General features: G+C 56.9%; 1 protein-coding gene across 7 annotated transcripts in view; it reads left to right on the top strand.

The window, feature by feature from the left end:
* CORO2B (coronin 2B) overlaps positions 1-18,865 on the top strand; it is a 47,473-nt gene extending 28,608 nt beyond the window's left edge. For 6 of the 7 annotated variants that reach the window (XM_054215406.1, XM_054215402.1, XM_054215405.1 and 3 more), the window contains 9 exons: positions 9,220-9,336; positions 13,361-13,510; positions 13,866-14,030; positions 14,632-14,748; positions 14,851-14,955; positions 16,095-16,191; positions 16,718-16,830; positions 17,542-17,874; positions 18,361-18,865. In XM_054215406.1, the coding sequence (XP_054071381.1) occupies positions 9,220-9,336; positions 13,361-13,510; positions 13,866-14,030; positions 14,632-14,748; positions 14,851-14,955; positions 16,095-16,191; positions 16,718-16,830; positions 17,542-17,874; positions 18,361-18,492 (1,329 nt within the window). In that variant the 3' untranslated portion in view covers positions 18,493-18,865. The remainder of the gene's footprint in view (positions 1-9,219; positions 9,337-13,360; positions 13,511-13,865; positions 14,031-14,631; positions 14,749-14,850; positions 14,956-16,094; positions 16,192-16,717; positions 16,831-17,541; positions 17,875-18,360) is intronic. The other variant, XM_054215408.1, reaches the window with a different exon arrangement.
* Positions 18,866-19,845: the final 980 nt, after the last annotated feature.

Genomic DNA, 19,845 nt, shown 5'->3' with positions numbered 1-19,845 from the left:
GACCCATTGCCAATCCCCGCGGAGGTCCCGGACCTCCAGGGCGGCTCACGGAGGTGACGGACCCATTGCCAATCCCCGTGGAGGTCCCGGACCTCCAGGGCGGCGCACGGAGGTGACGGACCCATTGCCAATCCCCGCAGAGGTCCCGGACCTCCAGGACGGCGCACGGAGGTGATGGACCCATTGCTAATCCCCGCGGAGGTCCCGGACCTCCAGGGCGGCTCATGGAGGTGACGGACCCATTGCCAATCCCCATGGAGGTCCTGGGCCTCCAGGGCGGCGCACGGAGGTGACGGACCCATTGCCAATCCCCGCAGAGGTCCCGGACCTCCAGGACGGCGCACGGAGGTGATGGACCCATTGCTAATCCCCGCGGAGGTCCCGGACCTCCAGGGCGGCTCATGGAGGTGATGGGCCCATTACCAATCCCCGTGGAGGTCCTGGGCCTCCAGGGTGGCTCATGGAGGTGATGGGCCCATTGCCAATCCCCACGGAGGTCCTGGACCTCCATTCCAGCCCTGGGGAGTTGGGGACAGGGACAGCAGCTGGGTGAAGCCTGAGTCGTGCCGCGGGGAACCGCGTGCAGATATTGCCTGTCCCTTTGTTACCCAGCACAAAGGGACGCAGCAGAGGAGCAGCCCCTCTGTCACCAGGAGCGGTGCCACCATCCCTTGTCTGTGTGGCATTAGTGGGTGCCCTCCTGCCAGCTGTGTGCCAGGGTGGCAGCTGGCAAGCGGGAGGAGCGGACTGCATGCCCCAGGCAGCCTGCCCTGGCTCTGGGATGGCTTGTTTTGGCTCACGGTCCCGATGGTATCCGCTCTGCCTGTGCGCTCGTGGCATCGCCCTAGGGACCCCCCCCGCGTGCCCCCCGCTGCGGGGACACCGGCTTGCCAAGGCTGGGCAGAGAACGGGCAAGCTCATCGCACAGCTGCTCTCCTTGCTTCTCAGAGCTACTGCGCTTCAAAGCGCTGGGAGGTTTTCTGCAGGGAAAAAAATGCAGAATTTTCTCTGTTTCTCTGTACTATGAACCAGTTTTCACGTCCTTGGAGCTTTTCTACCTTTAAACTCCAGACACAGGAGACTGCCTTGGTCTGTACTATGGGTTTTTTTGGTTTTCTGTGAATTTTTCTCTATCCACTTTTAGTCTGCGGGAGACATCTCCTTTAACCTAGAGCTGGCCAGAAAAAAAAAAAGATAAATACCTGAGGCTTACAAAAAAAGCTGTCACTTCAGCATTACCGTTCCACACCGGAGCACAATGTGATGTCTCTGCATTTATCAAGGAGATAACGGGAGAGCAGCTGTGGGAAGCCCGGACCTGGGACCCGGCTGATATTAAGCACCTAGATCAGTCAAAAAGTGTCAGTGTAAAATTTCCATGCTGCTCTGAGAGCTGGTGCTGCATCAGAGGAGGAAACGAGGTCTGGAAACGCGGATCCTTGGGCCAACAGGAGCTTGGGGGTGGGGGTGGGGGGGAGGCAAATCTGGATTTTTGCCCCCATTAATGCTTCTGCGGCTGCAGCAAAGCCTGGGGTCGAGCCTGGGGAAGGAGAGCTGGGCTTTGCCGGGGCCGTGGCAGCGCAGCCCTGCCGGCCCCCTCTGCCGGTTAAAACAGAGAGAAACCCTGTCCTCGCTGGGGAAAAGGGGCTTTTTGTTACCAGTAAACATGGATTTATTTTTAGTGTTCCATAATCCAATTTAACAGAGACGTTATATGGGCTTTTGTCTTTTTAATTAACAAGCTTGAGCCTGGCTACTGCTTTTATGGTGCAGATAAATACCTCTGCAGCGAAGCTTCGGGGTTTTAATCTGTGCAAATCGTTTGTCAGAAAGCTGCTGCGTACGGTGCTTTGGGGGGCTGTAGGGCTCTGTGGGTCCAGGTGCAGGCAGCTGGGGGGCTGCTGTCTGCCTGGGCAGAAGATGGGATGCTTACAGCCCACAACGGTATTTATATTTAATTTAACAGTACTTATATTCACACAAGAGGAGAAACTGATATTTAGACCTTCATGCTGGCAAAAATGGCATTAAGCAATGCCGATTTCTTCTCCTGCTTTGTGATTTGCACGGCTTAATACAACAAAAAGAGTAACGGGGTCACCTATAAAGGGATGTAATTTTTTTATGGCGGTAACCTGGTAAATCTGGGACTGTTTGTTGATCCCGAAGCGCCCCTGAACGTGGAGTTTGCCAGTTTTGGATGATGTGATAGCATCATCGCTCCTGGGGAAACCGAGGCACGGAGACTTGTGCTGTTTGCTGAAGGGGCATGGCGTGGGGGCTGAGGATGGCTAAGCGTGCTCGCTGTACGGAGGCTGGCGGCTAATACCTGTGTGGATTGCAGCTTTTCTTGCTTTCCCCTTCTCCCCACCGTGGCCAGGCTTTGCTGGGGAAGGAGCCTGTGGACCCAGGAGGGTGGGAGATGTGCAGGCAATAAAATCCCGAGGGCTAAGCAGAAATCCTCTGCGTATTGCCAGGCTTGTTTCAAAAATGCACGCGCTGTTTTAGCAGGTGCTGGAGGATGCTGAGGGCACATCTCCCTCTCCCTCCCCTCCCTATTTGAATTTCCCAGGTGTTACAGGCGGGGAGAAGGGGCAGCAGGTCTGGCTCGTGGTGGTGTTTTCCTGGAGGCGCACATCTGGCTCAACAGCTTCTTCTCTCAAAGGTGCCAGAACACGGGCCGAGCTTTTATAATTTGTTTACTAGAAAGCTGGCTCTTGGCTTAGCTTTTTCCCTACTGCTTTCATTCACAGGAGCAGCCAGGGAGCTTGAGAGTGTGTTCACAACACCCAGGTTACTCTCTGCAGGACCCGGAAGCATGTTCAGACATTTCCAGTGCCTGGAATTGATGCTTTGATAAACAACGTTGTTGTTCGCAGGCATGGATTTCCTTTTTTGGTTTGGTTTGGTTTTTTTCCCCGTGGATTTATATTACTGAGAATCCCTGGACCGGCTTCCAGCCAGGTCAGTTGCGTGCCCCATCCCTCCCAGGGGATGATCCTGCTGGGAACACGTGTGGTTGCCCCATCTCCTCCGCCTTGGCTGGCTTTGGCCAAAATGGGGCCATTTAATCTCTCCCGTCTGGCGGTTTGCGCCTGCTGGAGGCTGGATGCGCATCCTGGCAGAAGGGATGCTGCTAGGGAGAGCAGAAAAGGTGGAGAAGGGCTTTAGGCATCTGTCTTTATCCCGTTGCTGGAGAGGAACATCTCCAGTAGCAGCATCCTTCCACCTGCACAGGGGAATTTCCTCGGGGAATCGTTTGTGCAGCTGCACAAGGGACTGGGGCAGTGAGTGCTGTCTCTCGGCGCTGCCCGGTGATCTGTCCTCTCGCGTTCAACCTCTCGCCGCTCGAAGAGCTGGTGTTGCGGATGTGATGCCCAGCTGTGCCTGGAGCCCTCCCCTTGCCTCCCCCTTCCCGTGGGCTCTCAGCCGGGGCCGGTCCCCCGCTACCCGGCAGCCGGCAGCGCACGGTGGCAGTGGGTTTTCTGGGTCCCTGCCAAGGGTTTGTCCCATTTCTCTCTCGCTTGTGCTGGTTCCGTTTGACTTGGTTCCTAATGGCGACCAGTTAACCTGCAATGACCTTCCCTCCTACTGAAATCAGCCGGGATCTGCCCCGGGCCAGGGAAATCTGTGTAATTTCCTCCTCTTTGGTTCTTGAGTAGGAGAGACCTTCTTTAAAAAGGCGGCAGTAAATGTATTTGCTCTTAATCGCAGCCACTGGAGACTTGTGTGTACTCAAGGATTTCCTGGGAAACCCTGTAAATCCCCTGTGGCTCAGGCAGCGCTTCCTTGATCCCCCTCGAAAAGCTAATAAGGGATCAGGGAGCATCTGGGGGAGCTGCGGGGTGGGGAAGGGTGGCCCGGCCGGTCCCCGGGGTCACTCACCACCCCGGTGGGTGCTCCTTCCTCGGGGAGGTTTCTCACCCAGGGAGAGGTGCCAGCGTCGATGCCGGATTGATGCTGCTGCTGCTTCTGTAGAGTTTTCTGTGCGTGGTTGGTTTGAGGGGAGAGTCGAATAAAGGTTTTCACCGCGCGCATAGCCCTTTGTAGGGAACGTGAGGATCTGGAAATGTGCTGGGTTTGTATTTCCAGGGAAGCTGGTGAAAAGCAGGTTTTATGAAATACATCTATTGAAATTATTCATGCGAGCTTCCTGCTGGTTTGTTGCAAAGCAGATGTGGAGTCATAGAATCATAGAATCATAGAATCGCTGAGGTTGGAAGGGACCTTTAAGATCATCAAGTCCAACCTTTAACCTACCCTGACAAAAGCCACTTCTAAACCATGTCCCTAAGTGCCCCATCTACCCTTTTTTTAAACACCTCCAGGGACGGTGAATCCATCGCCTCCCTGGGCAGCCTATTCCAATGTTTAATAACCCTTTCAGTGAAAAAATGTTTCCTAATATCCAATCTAAACCTCCCCTGACGTAACTTGAACCCGTTCCCTCTCGTCCTATCGTCTGCCATGCTGAGCCTGAAGCTTGAGCTGCTCAGAGGGTCTGAAGCGATGACGCTTCTTGTGGCCCGCGTCTGATGCTGCTGGTGGCCAAGAGGGTCACTGAGATGACTCCGATACCCAAACTTGCCGTGGGCTCACAGCAATGCTTTGATGACTTAAGAGTGCTTAAAAGTGATGCTTCTAAGAACACGGAGGCTTTGCTCTGAGGGATGGTGTTCCCCTTCCTGGGGCAGCCCGACCTCCTGGGGCCGTGGATCCATCTCTCCTGGGCTCTGCCCTCGCCGCTGGTCCAGCCGTCCCTGGGAGAAGGCTTCCTTCTCACCCACCAAGCAGCAAAATAACTGAATTCAACCAGCTTCAAAAATTCATTGCCCTTTCTCCCCCAGCCACAATACAAATAACTTTCTCCTTTTCAAGCGCTCCTCATCGCTCCAGGGAAGGGAGGAAGGCTTTGAGGGGCTGAAGTTGCTGGAAAATGTGCTCCTTCCAGCCCATGCTGTGGAAAAACATCAGAGCTGCCGGAGCCGAGAGCCACGGCGTGATCTCGCTAAAGGGACGGTATTTGGGTCACTGAGCTTCCCAGGGATCCGGCGATTAGGATTCACTGCAGCTTAATGCACGGCCGCTGGCGGGGTCCCTCAGAGAATGACTGAATGGGAAGCTGCAGCATGAATCCCTGATTATTTTTTTTTAATCATTTTTTTTTTCTCCTTAAATTCCACTTCTTTGGCTCCTCCTCCTCTTTCAGGTGCCCTGGGCATGGGCACAACCCGCCACCGCTCTTGCACGAGGGCTGTCCCTTGCTGTGGGCAGCCTGGCAGCTCCTGCACGCTCTCTGCCTTCAGCTAATTTTAATCAAAACTCTTGATATCTTGGGCAGAAACTATCCCTAGTGACCAAACTCTTGTTTTGTCCTCTGGAAATCGTAGTGAATTTTGGCAAAAACCATCTGATCTACCTCGCAAAGGACATCACTTGGCCGGTTGCTCAAAACTGGAGTGATTGCATATTAACTTGTGCTGTTAAAAGCTCTGTCCGCCCGGAATTTAACGGCTGCTGCATGAATTTCTCCTCTAGACAGTGTGTTAATAACGTCACGCTAATGCAAATACGAAAATAGGGGGGAAGCTAGATAATCTGAGCAGTTTGGGTAAGCGATGTCTGCTAGCATGCTTAATGTAATAACCGATAAAGCTGTGCTTTGCACCCCGTTAATTCACAGGAGGTTGGTACCAGGAGGCAGGGCTTCATGTGCTGCGTTTTCCTCCACCTTCCGTCTCTCACTTTCGGGTTTTCCCTTCCCAAATCCTGTCTGCTTGTCCCGGGGCCTGCATCCCTGCAGCTCGCGCTTTGCTCCGTATGATGCTCGTGTGCAGGACGAGACCCAAAGCACCTCGTCCTCTCTCCAGGGCCGTGGGGCACAGGACTGAGCTCTCCCCACCTGTGAACAGAGGGCAGCATTAATATATTTTTATTATTTTTTTCCCCACGAGAAAACTTAAAGAATGTGGGAAAAATCAGATATTTTTTTCTTAATAACTTTTCATGGCATGATTTTTACCGTGGAGTTTGGGTGAAAGCAGCGGCTCTGTGGGTCTCCCCAGGCCATGGGCAGCTCTTGCCCCACGTCCCGAGCACCCGTCAGGGCAAACGTCCCCTCCGGGATGCCCAGCCCAGCACGGACACCCGGCGTACCGGGGCGCCGGGGAGAGAGCTGCTGAATGGGAGCGCTGGTTTTAGGTGTCAGGATGTTTTTTAGTGAAAAGCAGCATTTTCCTAAATCTTCCTTCCCCTCCACCCCTTCGGAAAGTTAAATTTAGTGGAAAACTAACTTTTTGATCAAAGCTGTTTTCTAGGCTCTGCATCAGAAATGCTTAATTTTTTCTTTACTTATTTAAATGAAGGGGCTTGCCCTCTCTAATGGTTTCCCTTGTGTTGAAGCACATGTGCTCTCAGCACTTGGTCGGTCGATGCTTCTCCTTGGGCTTTGCTTTTCCTGGGGACCGTTGGCTCCCAGCACGGAGATCTTTTAGTGTGCAAGGGGGGATCCCTGAGGTGCTGGGGGCCGCTGCCCCGCACCGTGCAGGTTCGGTGTGAGGGGGACTTCCCAAGGGGCTCTCTCTGCCACCGAGGAAAAGGAAAATTTAAAATCGATGGGTGATGCTTACCGTAACGTATTGCCCTTCCTGCAGCGGTGCTTGGTGTCATGTGGGCAAAGAAAAGTATCCCGGGGGAACGCGTGGCTGGGGGGATTCAGGGCACCATCCCTCCAGCCACGGCACCATCCAGAGCTGCTGGAGGTTTGGGTCACCCTGGTAAAACCGTCAGAAAGTCACTTTGCTTGTTTTTATCCCTAATAACCTGAACCGATTTATAATAGGGCTAATAAAACAAGGAAAGCGCCCTTTCGGCTGTTTGATAATGTCAGAAATGTGTACGTCGATCATTGCTGCTTATCCAGGGCAAAGCTGCCAGGTAAAAGCGGGGAAGAAAATGCATTAGTGGATGGCAGGAGGCAGTTAAAGGTCCAGGACTGACACAGCAGCTCAGGTCTGAGCCAGATTATTGCTGATGGGCAGAATTATCAAAATTTCGGCTCTCTGAGCGAGCCAAAGGGATGCCGTCGGCAGCTGAAGGAGTGGGTGGGCACAGCCGCCCCATCCCGGCTCTTCCATCCATCCCTGCCCTGACACCCCTGAAATTGGCCCTAATAGAGGTTAAAATCACACTGGCAGGTATCAATCACCCAAGGGAAAATGAACCCCGCGCCATATGGGTAGGGAATTTGTGTAACGTGCCCTAATTAGAGAGAGGCTCACGAGTTAGAAATCAGTCTTGCGTTAAGTGCTCAGCACAGAGCGGCTAACGGGGATGCGATCCCGCGCCTGTCACACGCCGGGGGAGTTAATGAGTGTTTGTAAGGGACCGCATCCAAGGGCAGAGGGGAACGGCTGCCAGTGACCCCGTTACCCAGCCAGGGGTGGAGCTGAAGGTGTCCGTTTGCTCACGTACTGAGGGCAGGCACCTATTTTTTTTTTTTTCCTTTACCTCGATAATTGAAATGACCCATATAACGAAGTCCCCGGTGTTTTTAGCCCAGCCTAGTTCTCATCTTCTATGTGGGCCGTGTCTGAGCGGTGACTTAGAGCTGCTGCAGCAATTTGAGCAAGAACTGGCTTATCACTAATAATGCCTATTTTAAAAATTGATAAAGTGGGCTCGGGGAGGGTTGCGTTTGCCCGTGTTTCTCAGTGCCTCCTGTGATGGTTTTCCACATCTCCATCCCTGCCTGATGGAATCCGGGCGGGCAGAGCCGCTCTGCCCGCGCATCCCGCGCTGCTCCCGGCTGGCGTTGCAGGGAGCACCTCCGCGCTCCGGCAATTAGCAGCCGCGTCTCCCTGGGAGAGAATTAATTCAAATCAACCTTCCCAGCAGCGATGGTGCAGGGGTGAGTCCCTGGGCCTGATCCGGCTGCCCGGAGCGTTCCTCCCTCAGCTGCAGATGGTAAAAATGCAGCGTGTTATCCTCGGTGTCTTTCTTTGTTCCCATTAAATGGAGCCAGGAGCTCGATATGTTAAAAGGTCAGTGCTGGAAAGGGCTATGAAATATTTAGTGGCTGTGTCGTGCTGACCTAGTTAGTTTGCACGCTCCGAAGCCTGCCACCACCTCCGGGCTGCGGCAGGGAGCCAGCGCAGGAGAAGGAAGGGCGGTGGAAGGCTGCAAGAAATGGGGTTCCTGCACCCCATTTACGATGGGAACCTTAACGGGACCTTAACTGTGCCGGGTGCTGTGTGCCGTCCTCTGCTGCCGAGCTCTGCAGGCCCCCTCTGCTGCGGGGGATGTCAGGACTGGACCATCCCAGAAAGTCTTGCAAGGATTTCCATCCATGTGGAAGGATCCCATCGAGTGGTGTAATTAGCCTTGTTAAGCAAGAGTGTTCCTGGGCTGCATCAAAAGGAGCGTGGCCAGCAGGTCGAGGCAGGTGATTCTACCCCTCTGCTCTGCTCTGGCGAGACCCCAGCTGGGGCACTGCCTCCAGCTCTGGAGTCCTCGGCACAAGAAGGACACGGAGCTGTTGGAGCGGGGCCGGAGAAGGCGCCGGAGATGCTGGGAGGGCTGGAGCCCCTCTGCTGTGGGGACAGGCTGAGAGAGCTGGGGGGGCTCAGACTGGAGAAGAGAAGGCTCCAGGGAGACCTTGGAGCCCCTTCCAGTCCCTAAAGGGGCTCCAGGAAAGCTGGGGAGGGACTCTGGAGCAGGGAGGGGAGCCATGGGACGAGGGGGAATGGTTTTACACTGGAAGAGGGGAGACTGAGATGAGATCTGAGGAAGAAACTCTTGGCTGTGAGGGCGGTGAGCCCCTGGCCCAGGTGGCCCAGAGAAGCTGTGGCTGCCCCATCCCTGGAGGGGTTCAAGGCCAGGTTGGACGGGGCTTGGAGCAACCTGGGCTGGTGGGAGGTGTCCCTGCCCAGGGCAGGGGGTGCCACTGGGTGGGCTTTATGGTCCCTTCCCACCCAAACCATTCTGTGATCCCAAAGTGGCTGGGGATTTGTCCTGTGGAGTACACGTGCACACCTTGCTCGACATCACTTACGAAGTTTGGGAGGAAAGTTCCAAATGCTTCATGCCAAAAACTCTACCCCAGGGTGAGCTACAGAGCTCAGCCCCCTAACAGGGCTCCGGTCTTAAAAAGACCAATTTTATCACTAATTTTTTTTTCTCTCTCTTTTTTTGGTTGTTATTGTTTATTTTAAATTACAGACAGGCCGGATCGAACCAAACTACCCCAAAGTTTGTGGTCACCAGGGCAATGTGCTGGACATCAAGTGGAATCCCTTCATTGAGAACATCATCGCATCATGCTCCGAAGACACCTCGGTGAGCTGGGATGCTTTGGGCTGGCACCTCCAGGACCCGCGCGGCTCCGTGCACCGTCTTCCCTTTAATTTATCCCCCCGGGGGTGTGGGAAGGGGCTGCGGGTGGGTGATGGCACAGCAGTCTAAGGGATGGAGAAGGGGGGAAGAGATTGAGGCAGAGCAATAGGCAAATTGTGCCGGTCCCCGGCTCCTGTGTCATCGGTGCCGGGGCTGCGGCTGGTGCCCAGCTCCTCTGCTGTCCCCGGTGTCACTTATCGTCACAGCGCTGCTCTTTCCGCATCCCCCGCTGCAGATAAGCCATGCAGCTGTGCACAACAAGGTTGTTTGTTGGTTGTGTTGTTTGTTTTTTCCCCCAAGCCCAACAGCAATGCTATTATTAATCCTTCTTGCTATCAGGGACCGCGGGGGCTGCGGCCGCTCTCGTGGCCGGACCCATCAAGCCATATGAGCAAAAGGCAGTTTTGCAGGGCGGGGGGTAACGAATCGGGTCATCGTTCCGTAGCTGTTAGTCGCATCCTCCTCCTTTTTGCTTTCTGGCCACAAACAAGCCCATGGCAAAGGCTGTATCATAAAGGAAAAATAGCCTTTGTACGAGGGAGAAGATCAGAAGCCGTCACCCATTCTGCTCGGCACGGTTTGGGGTGATCCAGTTTTTAACCAGTTACAAACTGCCTCACCTGGTCCTTAGCCTTTCACTGTATTGTCACGTAATGTCTCATTGTCTCCTTCAGTTCAGTAGATTGGCGTTTTTTATTAGCTGAAAGCTTGTCAAGGAAGATATTGAGTGGGGGGAAAAACAATTCAGATGGCGGCCATGAATCATGGTGAGCTGTCTCCCACTTTAAATTATAACCTTTTATATACAGTCGCCAGGGAATAGGAGGTGCTGGGAGGGAGGAGGATACCGGGAAGACTTCGTGAGCCATTGTTAAACCTGGGAAATTAAGCTAATTGCCCCATAGGCTGTCCAGTGTGGGGGGCTTCCCCCCGTTGGGGATGAGTTGGAGGGGAGCAGGCTCGTGGGTGCCGGTGCCACCCCGCACCCAGGGTGCTGCTTAGGGGCAGGTCCTGCGCCTTCGGGCTCTCCCCGCTCGCTCCCAGGAGGTTTCATGAGGTTCAGGCCAACGGCCGTTATCAAAGAGAGAGGATGCTCAGGTCCTTGCGGAGTCCGAGCTGCAGAAAACAGAGTATTTGCATGATATTTGTCACCCGGGGTCACCGTCGGTCCCAGGCGGGGGACACCGCTGGAGGACCTGCCATGTGGACCACGAGCACAGGGATGCAGCGGCTGGTCCTGCTCCACAGCCCCATCTTTCCTCCATCAAGCCTGGATACGGGCTAATCCTCTCCAAGGGGGTGATGAGGATTTTGCAGCGCGGCAGCACCAGGTATCAATGGCCGCGGTTAAACGCTGCCTCGCTGGAGAGGGATCACTCCCACGGCCCACCCGGGTTATCGCGCTGCTTGAAACCCCCTCCTGTAATTACTCCCTCGCTGTCAAACCTGTCTCCGTCCGTACCTGTCTGTCCCCGCTTGGATAAAGCCGTCTGTCCTCGCCTGATGCTTTCCCATGGCGTGCCAGGGACGTTAATTCATTATTTGTCCTCACGGGACAATTAGTGGCAGGGCTGGTCCTCGAGTTCCTGGTCCCTGCTGCGGTGACGCTGAAATGCTGTGAAGGCTTTTTGGGAAGGAGCTTTTAAAGGGCAGGACAAAACAAGCGGGAAGATTAAAAGGGGAATTACCTAATCTCGGCAGATATTTCTGGCTCCGTATTTTCCCTGTGCCGGGGCTCGCCGTGCACTCAGGCGCCGGGAGCTGATGTGGCAGGGATCTTGTGGCACGGTGGCTTGTTTGCAGGATACATCTCTTCGTGGAAAGGTGCATTTCAGGGAAAATTTTATCAAGAAGATTCCTGAGGATGGGTTGGGAGAGGAAGGCTCTGGCTTCACAAGCTGCGTCCTGCACCGGCTGCTCTCCCTGCTGTCACGGGAGGAGGAGGGAGAGAGGTGCTTCTAGGGCTCTTCCTGTGGTTTTTTTCAATGATAATTTTCCAAAAGCATCATTTCCATCCCAGGACGGGACGAGGTTGTGAAGCCCGGTGCTCGAGTTTCGGGTCAGCTGCAGCTATGCCTATACTGGCAACAGAGCGGCGTTAGGACTGCAACCAGTTCCGCCACGTCTATTTTCAGGTCATAGTGACCGCGGTAATGGGGAAACCTGCCTAAAATAGCCCGTCCCTGGCACTCGCTCATTTTTTTTTTTTTTTTTTTTTTTTTTTGCAAAACATGAGGAATGATGCAACTCCGTTAGGAGCCGACCGCAGAGGTGACGCCGCTGAGCGACGCTCCCCGGCTGAGCGGGGATACAGGGCACGTTTAATACCCATCCTTTAGGCTGCCTTTACAGCAAAAGGCAAGATGTGGCTCCCACCTGAGCAGACCCTGGCCATGCAGGGGGCTCGGCTGAGGGCGTGAATGTTTCCCTGTGTGTCCCCCCGGGTTTGATGGCATGTCCCTCGAGCAGCAAGCAGGCAGGCGGGCGCCCCTGGGCGTGCAGGGCTCGCTCAGAGCCCGCCACCGCCGGGGCCAGGCGCAGCCCGAGGTTTGGTAACAGCCGTTTCGTAACGCGCCGCTTTCATAACCGGTTCCTCTGACAGCCCGCCATCAGGGCTGTGTTGCTCGTTCCTCGTGTTGTGCCTTGTTTGAAAACCGCTGATGCTCTCAGAATCGTCCCTCCGAGCCAAACCGGCCCCTTAACCCCGTCGCTCTCGTAACGCTGTTTCCTCTGCACGCCGTGCAACCCGAAGGGCGAGCGTCTTCGCTCCACCCGTGCATCTGTACGCAGGTTTTTCACTGCAATATTTCAAATTAATTTCCCCCACCCCTGCCACTCAGCCCCTGGCTGGATGCGGCGACCCTGGGGGGTGCTGGTGAGGAGGGGCAACCGAAGGGGCAGCAGGATCAGTCCTCCCCGGGCAGCAGCCTCCCGATATTTCCTAGGTTTTGGAAAAGCTTTGTTTCAGCTCAGCGATGCTCGCTGGGGCGGTGCAGCCCCGGCCACTGCCTCCGCTCAAAGCCAAGCTCCTCTTTCGAGGTGCTGGGGGAGGAGGCGGAAGGGAACCTGCGCGGGCTGGGAGCTGCCTTCGGTGTGGTTCGGCTTTTTTGACGGGTGTCACTTGAAGGTGTTGTGATGTGTCTGCAGCTGGTGTCAGAGCTGGGGTGAGAGGAAGGCTCCAGGAAGGATGCACGAGGCAGGCTGCCATGGGGAGGAGATGGGGGGGGGCAAAGCTCAGTCGTTTCTCATCTCTCACCTGAGCCCCGGGGACGTGTAGGCACCACCAGACGCTGCCGGCTTTCGGGTGGCTCTGGGAAGCCGCAGGGCTGGCAGGACCCCAGGGCTTGCTGCTCGGATGGGTCCGGGGCACTCGGGCCCGGAGCAGACCAAGGGGGGATTAGATAAATGTGATGTGGCACCTTGGCTTCATACCAGTGACCCGCCATGGGGATGAAAGCATCTGTAATTGCTCTTTGATAGCATTATCTGGAGCTGTTTAATTGAAGAGGGGATGCTATAGAAGCCTTATTCTGTCCCAGTGCATCACCTCCTTTTCCACAGCAAGCACCCTCTGTGTGGGGGCTTTTCTGGCTTGTTTTTAACCCAGGTTCTTCTGCTCGGGGGGGCAAGCACCCAGCAAGGCTGATGGAAGGGGGAGTCTCCCCGGCCCTGCTCCCTGGGAACGCTGCATCGGCTTTATTGAGTCCTTCTCCTCGGCACCCACAGTCCAGGGGTGAAACCGCTGCCTTTTTTGGGTCTGCCCTTTCCCCGGGGTGCTCGCTGGTCCGGTGGGACGGACTCTGCCCTTGCAGGGGACGGGGTCGACCCCAGGATGTCCATTAGGGTGCAGGATGAGGCCACTGGCATCGGGGCACTGCGGGGGTTGAGCAGCTCAGAGCCCCCCACGGCGGGCGTCGGGGTCCTGCCGGGGCTCCCAAACCCGCCCCGATGCCTGCCCCGTCCCCAGGTGCGGATCTGGGAGATCCCCGAAGGCGGCCTGAAGAGGAACATGACGGAGGCCGTCCTGGAGCTGTACGGGCACAGCCGGCGCGTCGGCCTCGTCGAGTGGCACCCTACCACCAACAACATCCTCTTCAGCGCCGGCTATGACTATAAGGTGAGCTCTGCCCGGCCACTGCCCTGGCAAAGGCATTCCCTGCCCTTGACAGGGCTGCGAGTCACCTGGGTGCCGCCGGGGCAGGGTCCTGCCGCCTGGAATAAAGTGACCCACCGTGTCCGCAGCGGACGGTGCCTCCCCTCGTGCAAGGGTCAGGAGGACTATTTTAATTGTGCCCAAGCAGCAGCCGCAGGGCAGCGCTGGGAGGAGGGAGGGCGGCTCTGTAGGTGATGAGGGGGCAATTTCAGCCCAAATAGGAGATATTAAGGTGCCCAGAGCAGACTTGGAGGTTGCGGGAGGGGTGGGGGGGTCTGCAGGAGTGGAGATGGCAGGGCTGCCTCCCTGCTTCCCGCAGGTCCTCATCTGGAACCTGGACATCGGGGAGCCGGTGAAGATGATCGACTGCCACACGGACGTCATCCTCTGCATGTCCTTCAACACGGACGGCAGCCTCCTGGCCACGACCTGCAAGGACAAGAAGCTGCGGGTGGTGGAGCCGCGGTCCGGCAGGGTCCTGCAGGTGCGGTGCTCGTGCCGGGGGACTGCGCGGGGCCGGGGGTGGGATGGAAATAAGATCCTGGGGAGGAATCCAACTGAAAGTATGTGAAAACACTCGCAAGGTACAGCTGCTACTCACGGTGGGTTGTTTTGGGTGTGCCAGGGTCTGCGGGTAATTCTCTGCTGTTTTAATTAGGTGGAGATGACGGGAAGGGCTCGGCCTCATCCCAGGCACTGGAGTTGGAGGCTTTTGTTCTTTTATTAATTAAGGATTTGTGGAAAATAGTAGAAACTGGGGAGGGAGGTGAGGATGCAGAAAGTTCCAGAAAGAGCCACAGTTTGGAGGGAGCTGGTGGTTTCTCGGTGAAGGTGGTATCTAATGCTCAGGGCGACGGGCATTTTCGTTTTGCACGGGGGACGGGCGCTGAATCATGGTACCTCCGCGCTGTCTGCCGGCACAGAGCCGGCGTTCCGCCGGGACGAGGCCGGAGAGGCGTTGTGGGGGTGGCAGGTCGGGGGGTGCCTGCCGAGGAAGGGGCTTTCCCAGGGCGAGGGTCAGGTCTGGGGGCCATGGCGGGCCTGGCGGGGGGGATGCTGTCAGCGAGCTCACTCCTGTCTTGCAGGAGGCCAGCTGCAAGAACCACCGCGTCAACCGGGTGGTCTTCCTGGGCAGCACGAAGCGGCTGCTGACGACGGGGGTGTCGCGCTGGAACACGCGGCAGATCGCCCTCTGGGACCAGGTGGGTGCTGGGACCCCCCAGCTCTGTCCCCGCCGCAGCCCCCCCGCTCAGCAGGAGCATCGGGACATCTTGCTCATGGAGGTGTTTCTTGCTGTTGTGCAGGAAGACCTGTCCATGCCCCTGATAGAGGAGGAGATCGACGGGCTCTCGGGTCTCCTCTTCCCTTTCTACGATGCCGACACGCACATGCTGTACCTGGCGGGCAAGGTACGGGCTGCGCTTCGCTCCCCACAGCGGCGGGGGCTGCAGCGTCTCCCAGGGAGGTGAAGGGGGGAATTCATACAATTCCAGAGTGGTGGGGGTGGGAAGGGCCCTCTGGAGATCACCCAGTCCCACCCCCTGCCAGAGCAGGGTCACCCACAGCAGGTGGCACAGGAACGCCTCCAGGCGGGGTTGGGATGTCTCCAGAGACGGAGACTCCCCCACCTCTCTGGGCAGCCTGTGCCAGGGCTCTGCCACCCTCACAGCAAAGAAGTTCCTCCTCGTGTTTAGGTGGAACTTCCCATGGTCAAGTTTGTGCCCGTTACCCCTTGTCCTGTTGCTGGGCACCACTGAGAAGAGCCTGGCCCCATCCTCCTGACACCCCCCCTTTCAGTATTGATAAGCGTTGGTAAGATCCCCCCTCATCCGTCTTTTTCCCAGATGGAAAAGACCCAAATCCCTCAGCCTTTCTTCATCAGAGAGGTGTCCCAGTGCCCTCAGCATCTTGGTGGCCCTTTGCTGTCCCCTCTCCAGCAGTTCCCTGTCCTTCTGGAACCGGGGAGCCCAGAACTGGACCCAGCGCTCCAGATGCGGCCTCCCCAGGGCAGAGCAGAGGGGGAGGATGACCTCCCTCCACCTGCTGGCCACGCTCTTCTTGATGCCCCCCAGGATGCCTTTGGCCTTCTTGGCCACCAGGGCCCATCGCTGGCTCATGGTCACCCTGTTGTCCCCCAGGACTCCCAGGTCTCTTTCCACAGAGCTGCTCTCCAGTAGGTCACCCCCAGCCTGTCCTGGTGCGGGGGGTTATTCCTCCCCAGGTGCAGCACCCTACACTTGTCCTTATTGAATTTCCGAAGGTTGCAAATTCCAGCAAATGGCGCGGGGGAGAAGAACCGTCTGGGGAGCAGGGCTGTGCTAAGCCCCGAGCAAAGCATTACGCAGCTCTTTGGCCAAAACCCCCCTGTTTTGGAGAGGTGCCCGCTGCTCAGCATCCCGCGGGGTGATGTGCGGTGCTGCAGTGGCCCCAGCCTGTCTCCCCCTGGCATTTCCTAAGGACGGGGTGCTGGGGTTTGTTGTCATGGTCACTATTCAACGTCGCGTTTCCGAAAGCACTAATCCGTTCCTCTTCCCTGTGTTCGCTCCAGGGCGATGGCAACATTCGGTACTACGAGATTGGCTCGGAAAAGCCCTACTTGAGTTATCTCATGGAGTTTCGCTCCCCGGCCCCGCAGAAAGGACTGGGTAAGGACATCAGAGCTGCTGCCCCTTCGCTCCCGATGTGCAAAAAGTAGATGATGGAAGGCGCTTAATTAAATGCCACAGGCAAGCGGGTTTGGCACGGGTTTGGCGGGCGCTGCGCCGGCTCTGGCTCATCAAGGCAGGGCTGCAGCGCTTGCAGGGCAGCGTTCCCATTGCTGTGCTGTCCTTCCCGCGGTGATTCAGCCGGGCTGGGGCTGGGCGCCAGCCAGACGCATGCCCAGCGACACCCTTCCTGCCGTCACGTGCCATGGCTTTAGCAGGGCACATCAGGCAGCGATTCCTGTGATTTGTCCTGAATAAAAGCTGCTCATCCCTTTCCCGACATCCCTGCAAACACCCGTGGCGTGGCCCAGGTCTGTGCCCCAGGGATGTATTCAGTAAAGACCTGGGTCTCCTGATGGAGAGCATGGACCTTTCGGGGTGCCCCGTTCCAGGGAGGGGGATGGGTCCCAGCCAGCTGCCAGGGGTTTGCGGCACCTGGGGGTTAACGTCTGCCCCTCCTCCGCAGGGGTGATGCCGAAGCACGGGCTGGACGTGTCAGCCTGCGAGGTCTTTCGTTTCTACAAGCTCATCACCCTCAAGGGGCTGATCGAACCCATCTCGATGATCGTGCCGAGGAGGGTGAGTCCCTCGCCGCACCCGGGGGTGCCAGGATGGGTTGGCGGGGGCGAGCGGTGGCTGGCGGTGGCCGGAGTGGGTCCGACGCGATGGAGATGCCCCTGCTTGCGCCGCCTTGCTGACCAGTCTGACCACTGGGTCTCTTTGCGCTGGTCTTAGACCTTCCAGTCATTACGCTTCCCAGGCATGGGATTCCCAAGGGGTTTTTCCCCAGGGGTTAATGGGAGTGTTTTTAGGAAACACATCTCTGCATTGCCCCTGGCCTTGATGCGATTTTTTTTACATGCAAAATCAGCTTGGTCCATTGCGACGGGCAGTAAAGGGCTCATCTCGCCTGAGGTTTCAGGGCTGTTCCTGGTAAAATGTATCTTGGGGCTGGACCTGGATTTGGCATTTGCCTTTCCCAGCGCCGGCGGGGGCTGCGTGGAGGAGCCGGTCCCAGGCTCAGCAGCCGCTCGTCCTCCTCCGGCCCCTCGGCTCTGCTGCCGGTGGCCAGCTGGCGTTTCCCAGATCCTCACATGCCCTGAGCAGCCAACACTGGCGTTTCTCATCTGACCTAATGGTGCAAACACTGGTTGACCGCTTCCCCGGGTGGCTGCGTTGCCGCATGCCAAAGGAGCGAGCGCAATCCTTGAGAGCAGGTTGCATCACGCAGTTAAAAAGTTGTGAGCGCGTTCACGGAGGCGGTTGCTTTTCTTTCCCCCGTGTTTTCAGTCAGAAACGTACCAAGAGGACATTTACCCGATGACGCCGGGTACGGAACCAGCCCTCACGCCGGATGAATGGCTGAGCGGGGTGAACCGAGGTAAAGCCGCCGGGGGGGATGGCAGGGAGCCCCGAGAACGGCCGGGCAGCGGGATGGGGCCGCAGCCCCCCCTGACCCCCTCCCCTGCTCTGCCCCGCTCAGATCCCATCCTGATGTCGCTGAAGGAGGGCTACAAGAAGACATCCAAAATCGTCTTCAAGGCACCGGTGAGGGAGAAGAAGAGCGTTGTCGTTAATGGCATAGACCTGCTGGAGAACGTGCCGCCCCGGACAGAGAACGAGGTAGGGCAGCGCAGCCCGGGGATGGGGGGGGACAGTCACTGGCCGGGGGGGGGAACATTTTCTGGGTGCAGCTTGGAAAGCCACCGCTCTGCAGGTCTCTGCTGGTACCCTCAGACTGAAGTGCCTGGGCACCGCCATTCCCTGGGAATTGAAGCATCCCGCTCTGTATTTAACCACAGAGAACCCGAAAGGAGCGGCGTTAAGCTCCTGAATTTTTATTTTTTATTTATTAAAATCCCTCTCCGGGAATAACGTATGGAGGTGCCGGGGCAACATCAGCACTTGGTCCCGGAAGGAATTTGTTTTGCTGGAGCCGAGTTTGCGGATGGCATCCATGAGGGCATCCCCGTGCTGGAGGGCGAAGTAGTAAATGGGGGAGAGGCGGGGGCTGAAGGCGTGTTGCAAAAGCGGCCGAGTTACGAGGCGGCCCCAGCGCGAGGGGTGAGTGGCCGGTGCGGTCCCTCCAGCTCCCTCCTTCCCTTCCAGCTCCTTCGGATGTTCTTCCGGCAGCAGGACGAGATCCGGCGGCTGAAGGACGAGCTCTCGCAGAAAGACATACGCATCCGACAGCTACAGCTGGAGCTGAAAAACTTACGTAACAGCCCGAAGAATAATTAACTTCCAGGGACGTTTTATAAATAAACTCTCTTTGTTTATACTCGCTCTTTAATTTTATTGTATCCACTTACACAGAATACGAGCCAGAAGTCAAGTGACCTGCCAAGAGCCCACTCGCTAACTGGAAACACGTCCTCCTAGTCTCGTCTAGCGCTAAAACCGCCGTAACCGAAAGCCACTGCATGAGAGAGGGCTGGGGGGGGGGCGTCCGCCCCGGCCGTGGGCTTGGAGTAAGTAGAGGAGCAGTGTCCCCTCCGTCGGGATTCACGGGAACTGGGGGGGAGCCCAAGCGGCGGTGACCCCCCTCCCCGGGAAAGCGCGATGCTTCGTTGCTGTTTTTTTTCCTATGCAAAAATGTGAGGGCGGGTGCAGAACTGGAATGGGGCGGGGGGGTCAGAAGGGCTTCATTTATAAAATCGGGCAGCCTGGGACCCTTCCCGTGGTGGGGGTGCTGCCGGGGACGGGGGCAGGAGCAGCCTGTGAGTGTCCCCAGGCTCCGGCCCGGGGAAAGGAGCTGCTCCGTGTGTGCGCACCCATGCACGTGCACCCATATCCTTCTTTAAATTAAAAAAAAAAAAAAAATAAAAAGACCCTGGGTTTCCTAACCCCAGAGGGATTTTTTTTTTGCTCCCTGCGCCTCTGCGCAGAGGGACTTTCCCTCCTCCTTCCCGCTGGGACGCGCCAGCGCCGTGGGGAGGGGGGAGGATGCCCCCGGGATGGACCCTGCAGGTGCTGGAGCTGTGCGGGCACTCGGTGGGTTCAGCACCTCTGTACAATCATGGGGGGGGTTTTTTTTGTGGATTAGGCCTGTAGCACAGGGAACAACACCAAATACTGCTAGTTTACTGATATATATATCTCTCTCTATATATGTATATTTTCACTAAATCAAGTTGCCGAACTGCCCAGCACTACCAGTGCGAGTTTCTCCTCCCCGTTAACTGCCGCTGTGCCCCGCGCCCGCCGCTTGCCCCTCTTTACGTTCCACGTGCTGTCGTTGCCTATTATTTATGTTACCACGGAATAGTGATGAAATAAAATGTTTTCAAGATACCAACACCTTGCCCGCTCCTTTCTTTCTTTCTTTCTTTGCCGAGGGGCCGGGCACAAGCACTGACCCCCCACCCGAGAGAGGGTGGTGGGACCTGAAGGGGCATTTTTGGGGTGTCCACTGAGGCGCATTCTGCTTGCGCTGCTGCTGCTGCTCTTCCCTGGGCTGGGAGGTCCCTGCAGGGACACGCGATGCTGGCCGGAGGCTCTGCTCGGTGCGGTGGGCTGCAGGGGGAGCAGAAGCCCTGGTTGTGCAGGGAAGGAGGCGGTGGAACTGCCCTGGGCTGGGCTCCCTGCGAGGGC

This window comes from Rissa tridactyla, chromosome 9 (genome assembly GCF_028500815.1).
Source record: "Rissa tridactyla isolate bRisTri1 chromosome 9, bRisTri1.patW.cur.20221130, whole genome shotgun sequence".
In the NCBI taxonomy this organism is placed as follows: Eukaryota; Metazoa; Chordata; class Aves; order Charadriiformes; family Laridae; genus Rissa; species Rissa tridactyla.
The sequence above is the reverse complement of the archived record's forward strand: the minus strand, read 5'-3'. Positions and strand labels throughout refer to the sequence as shown.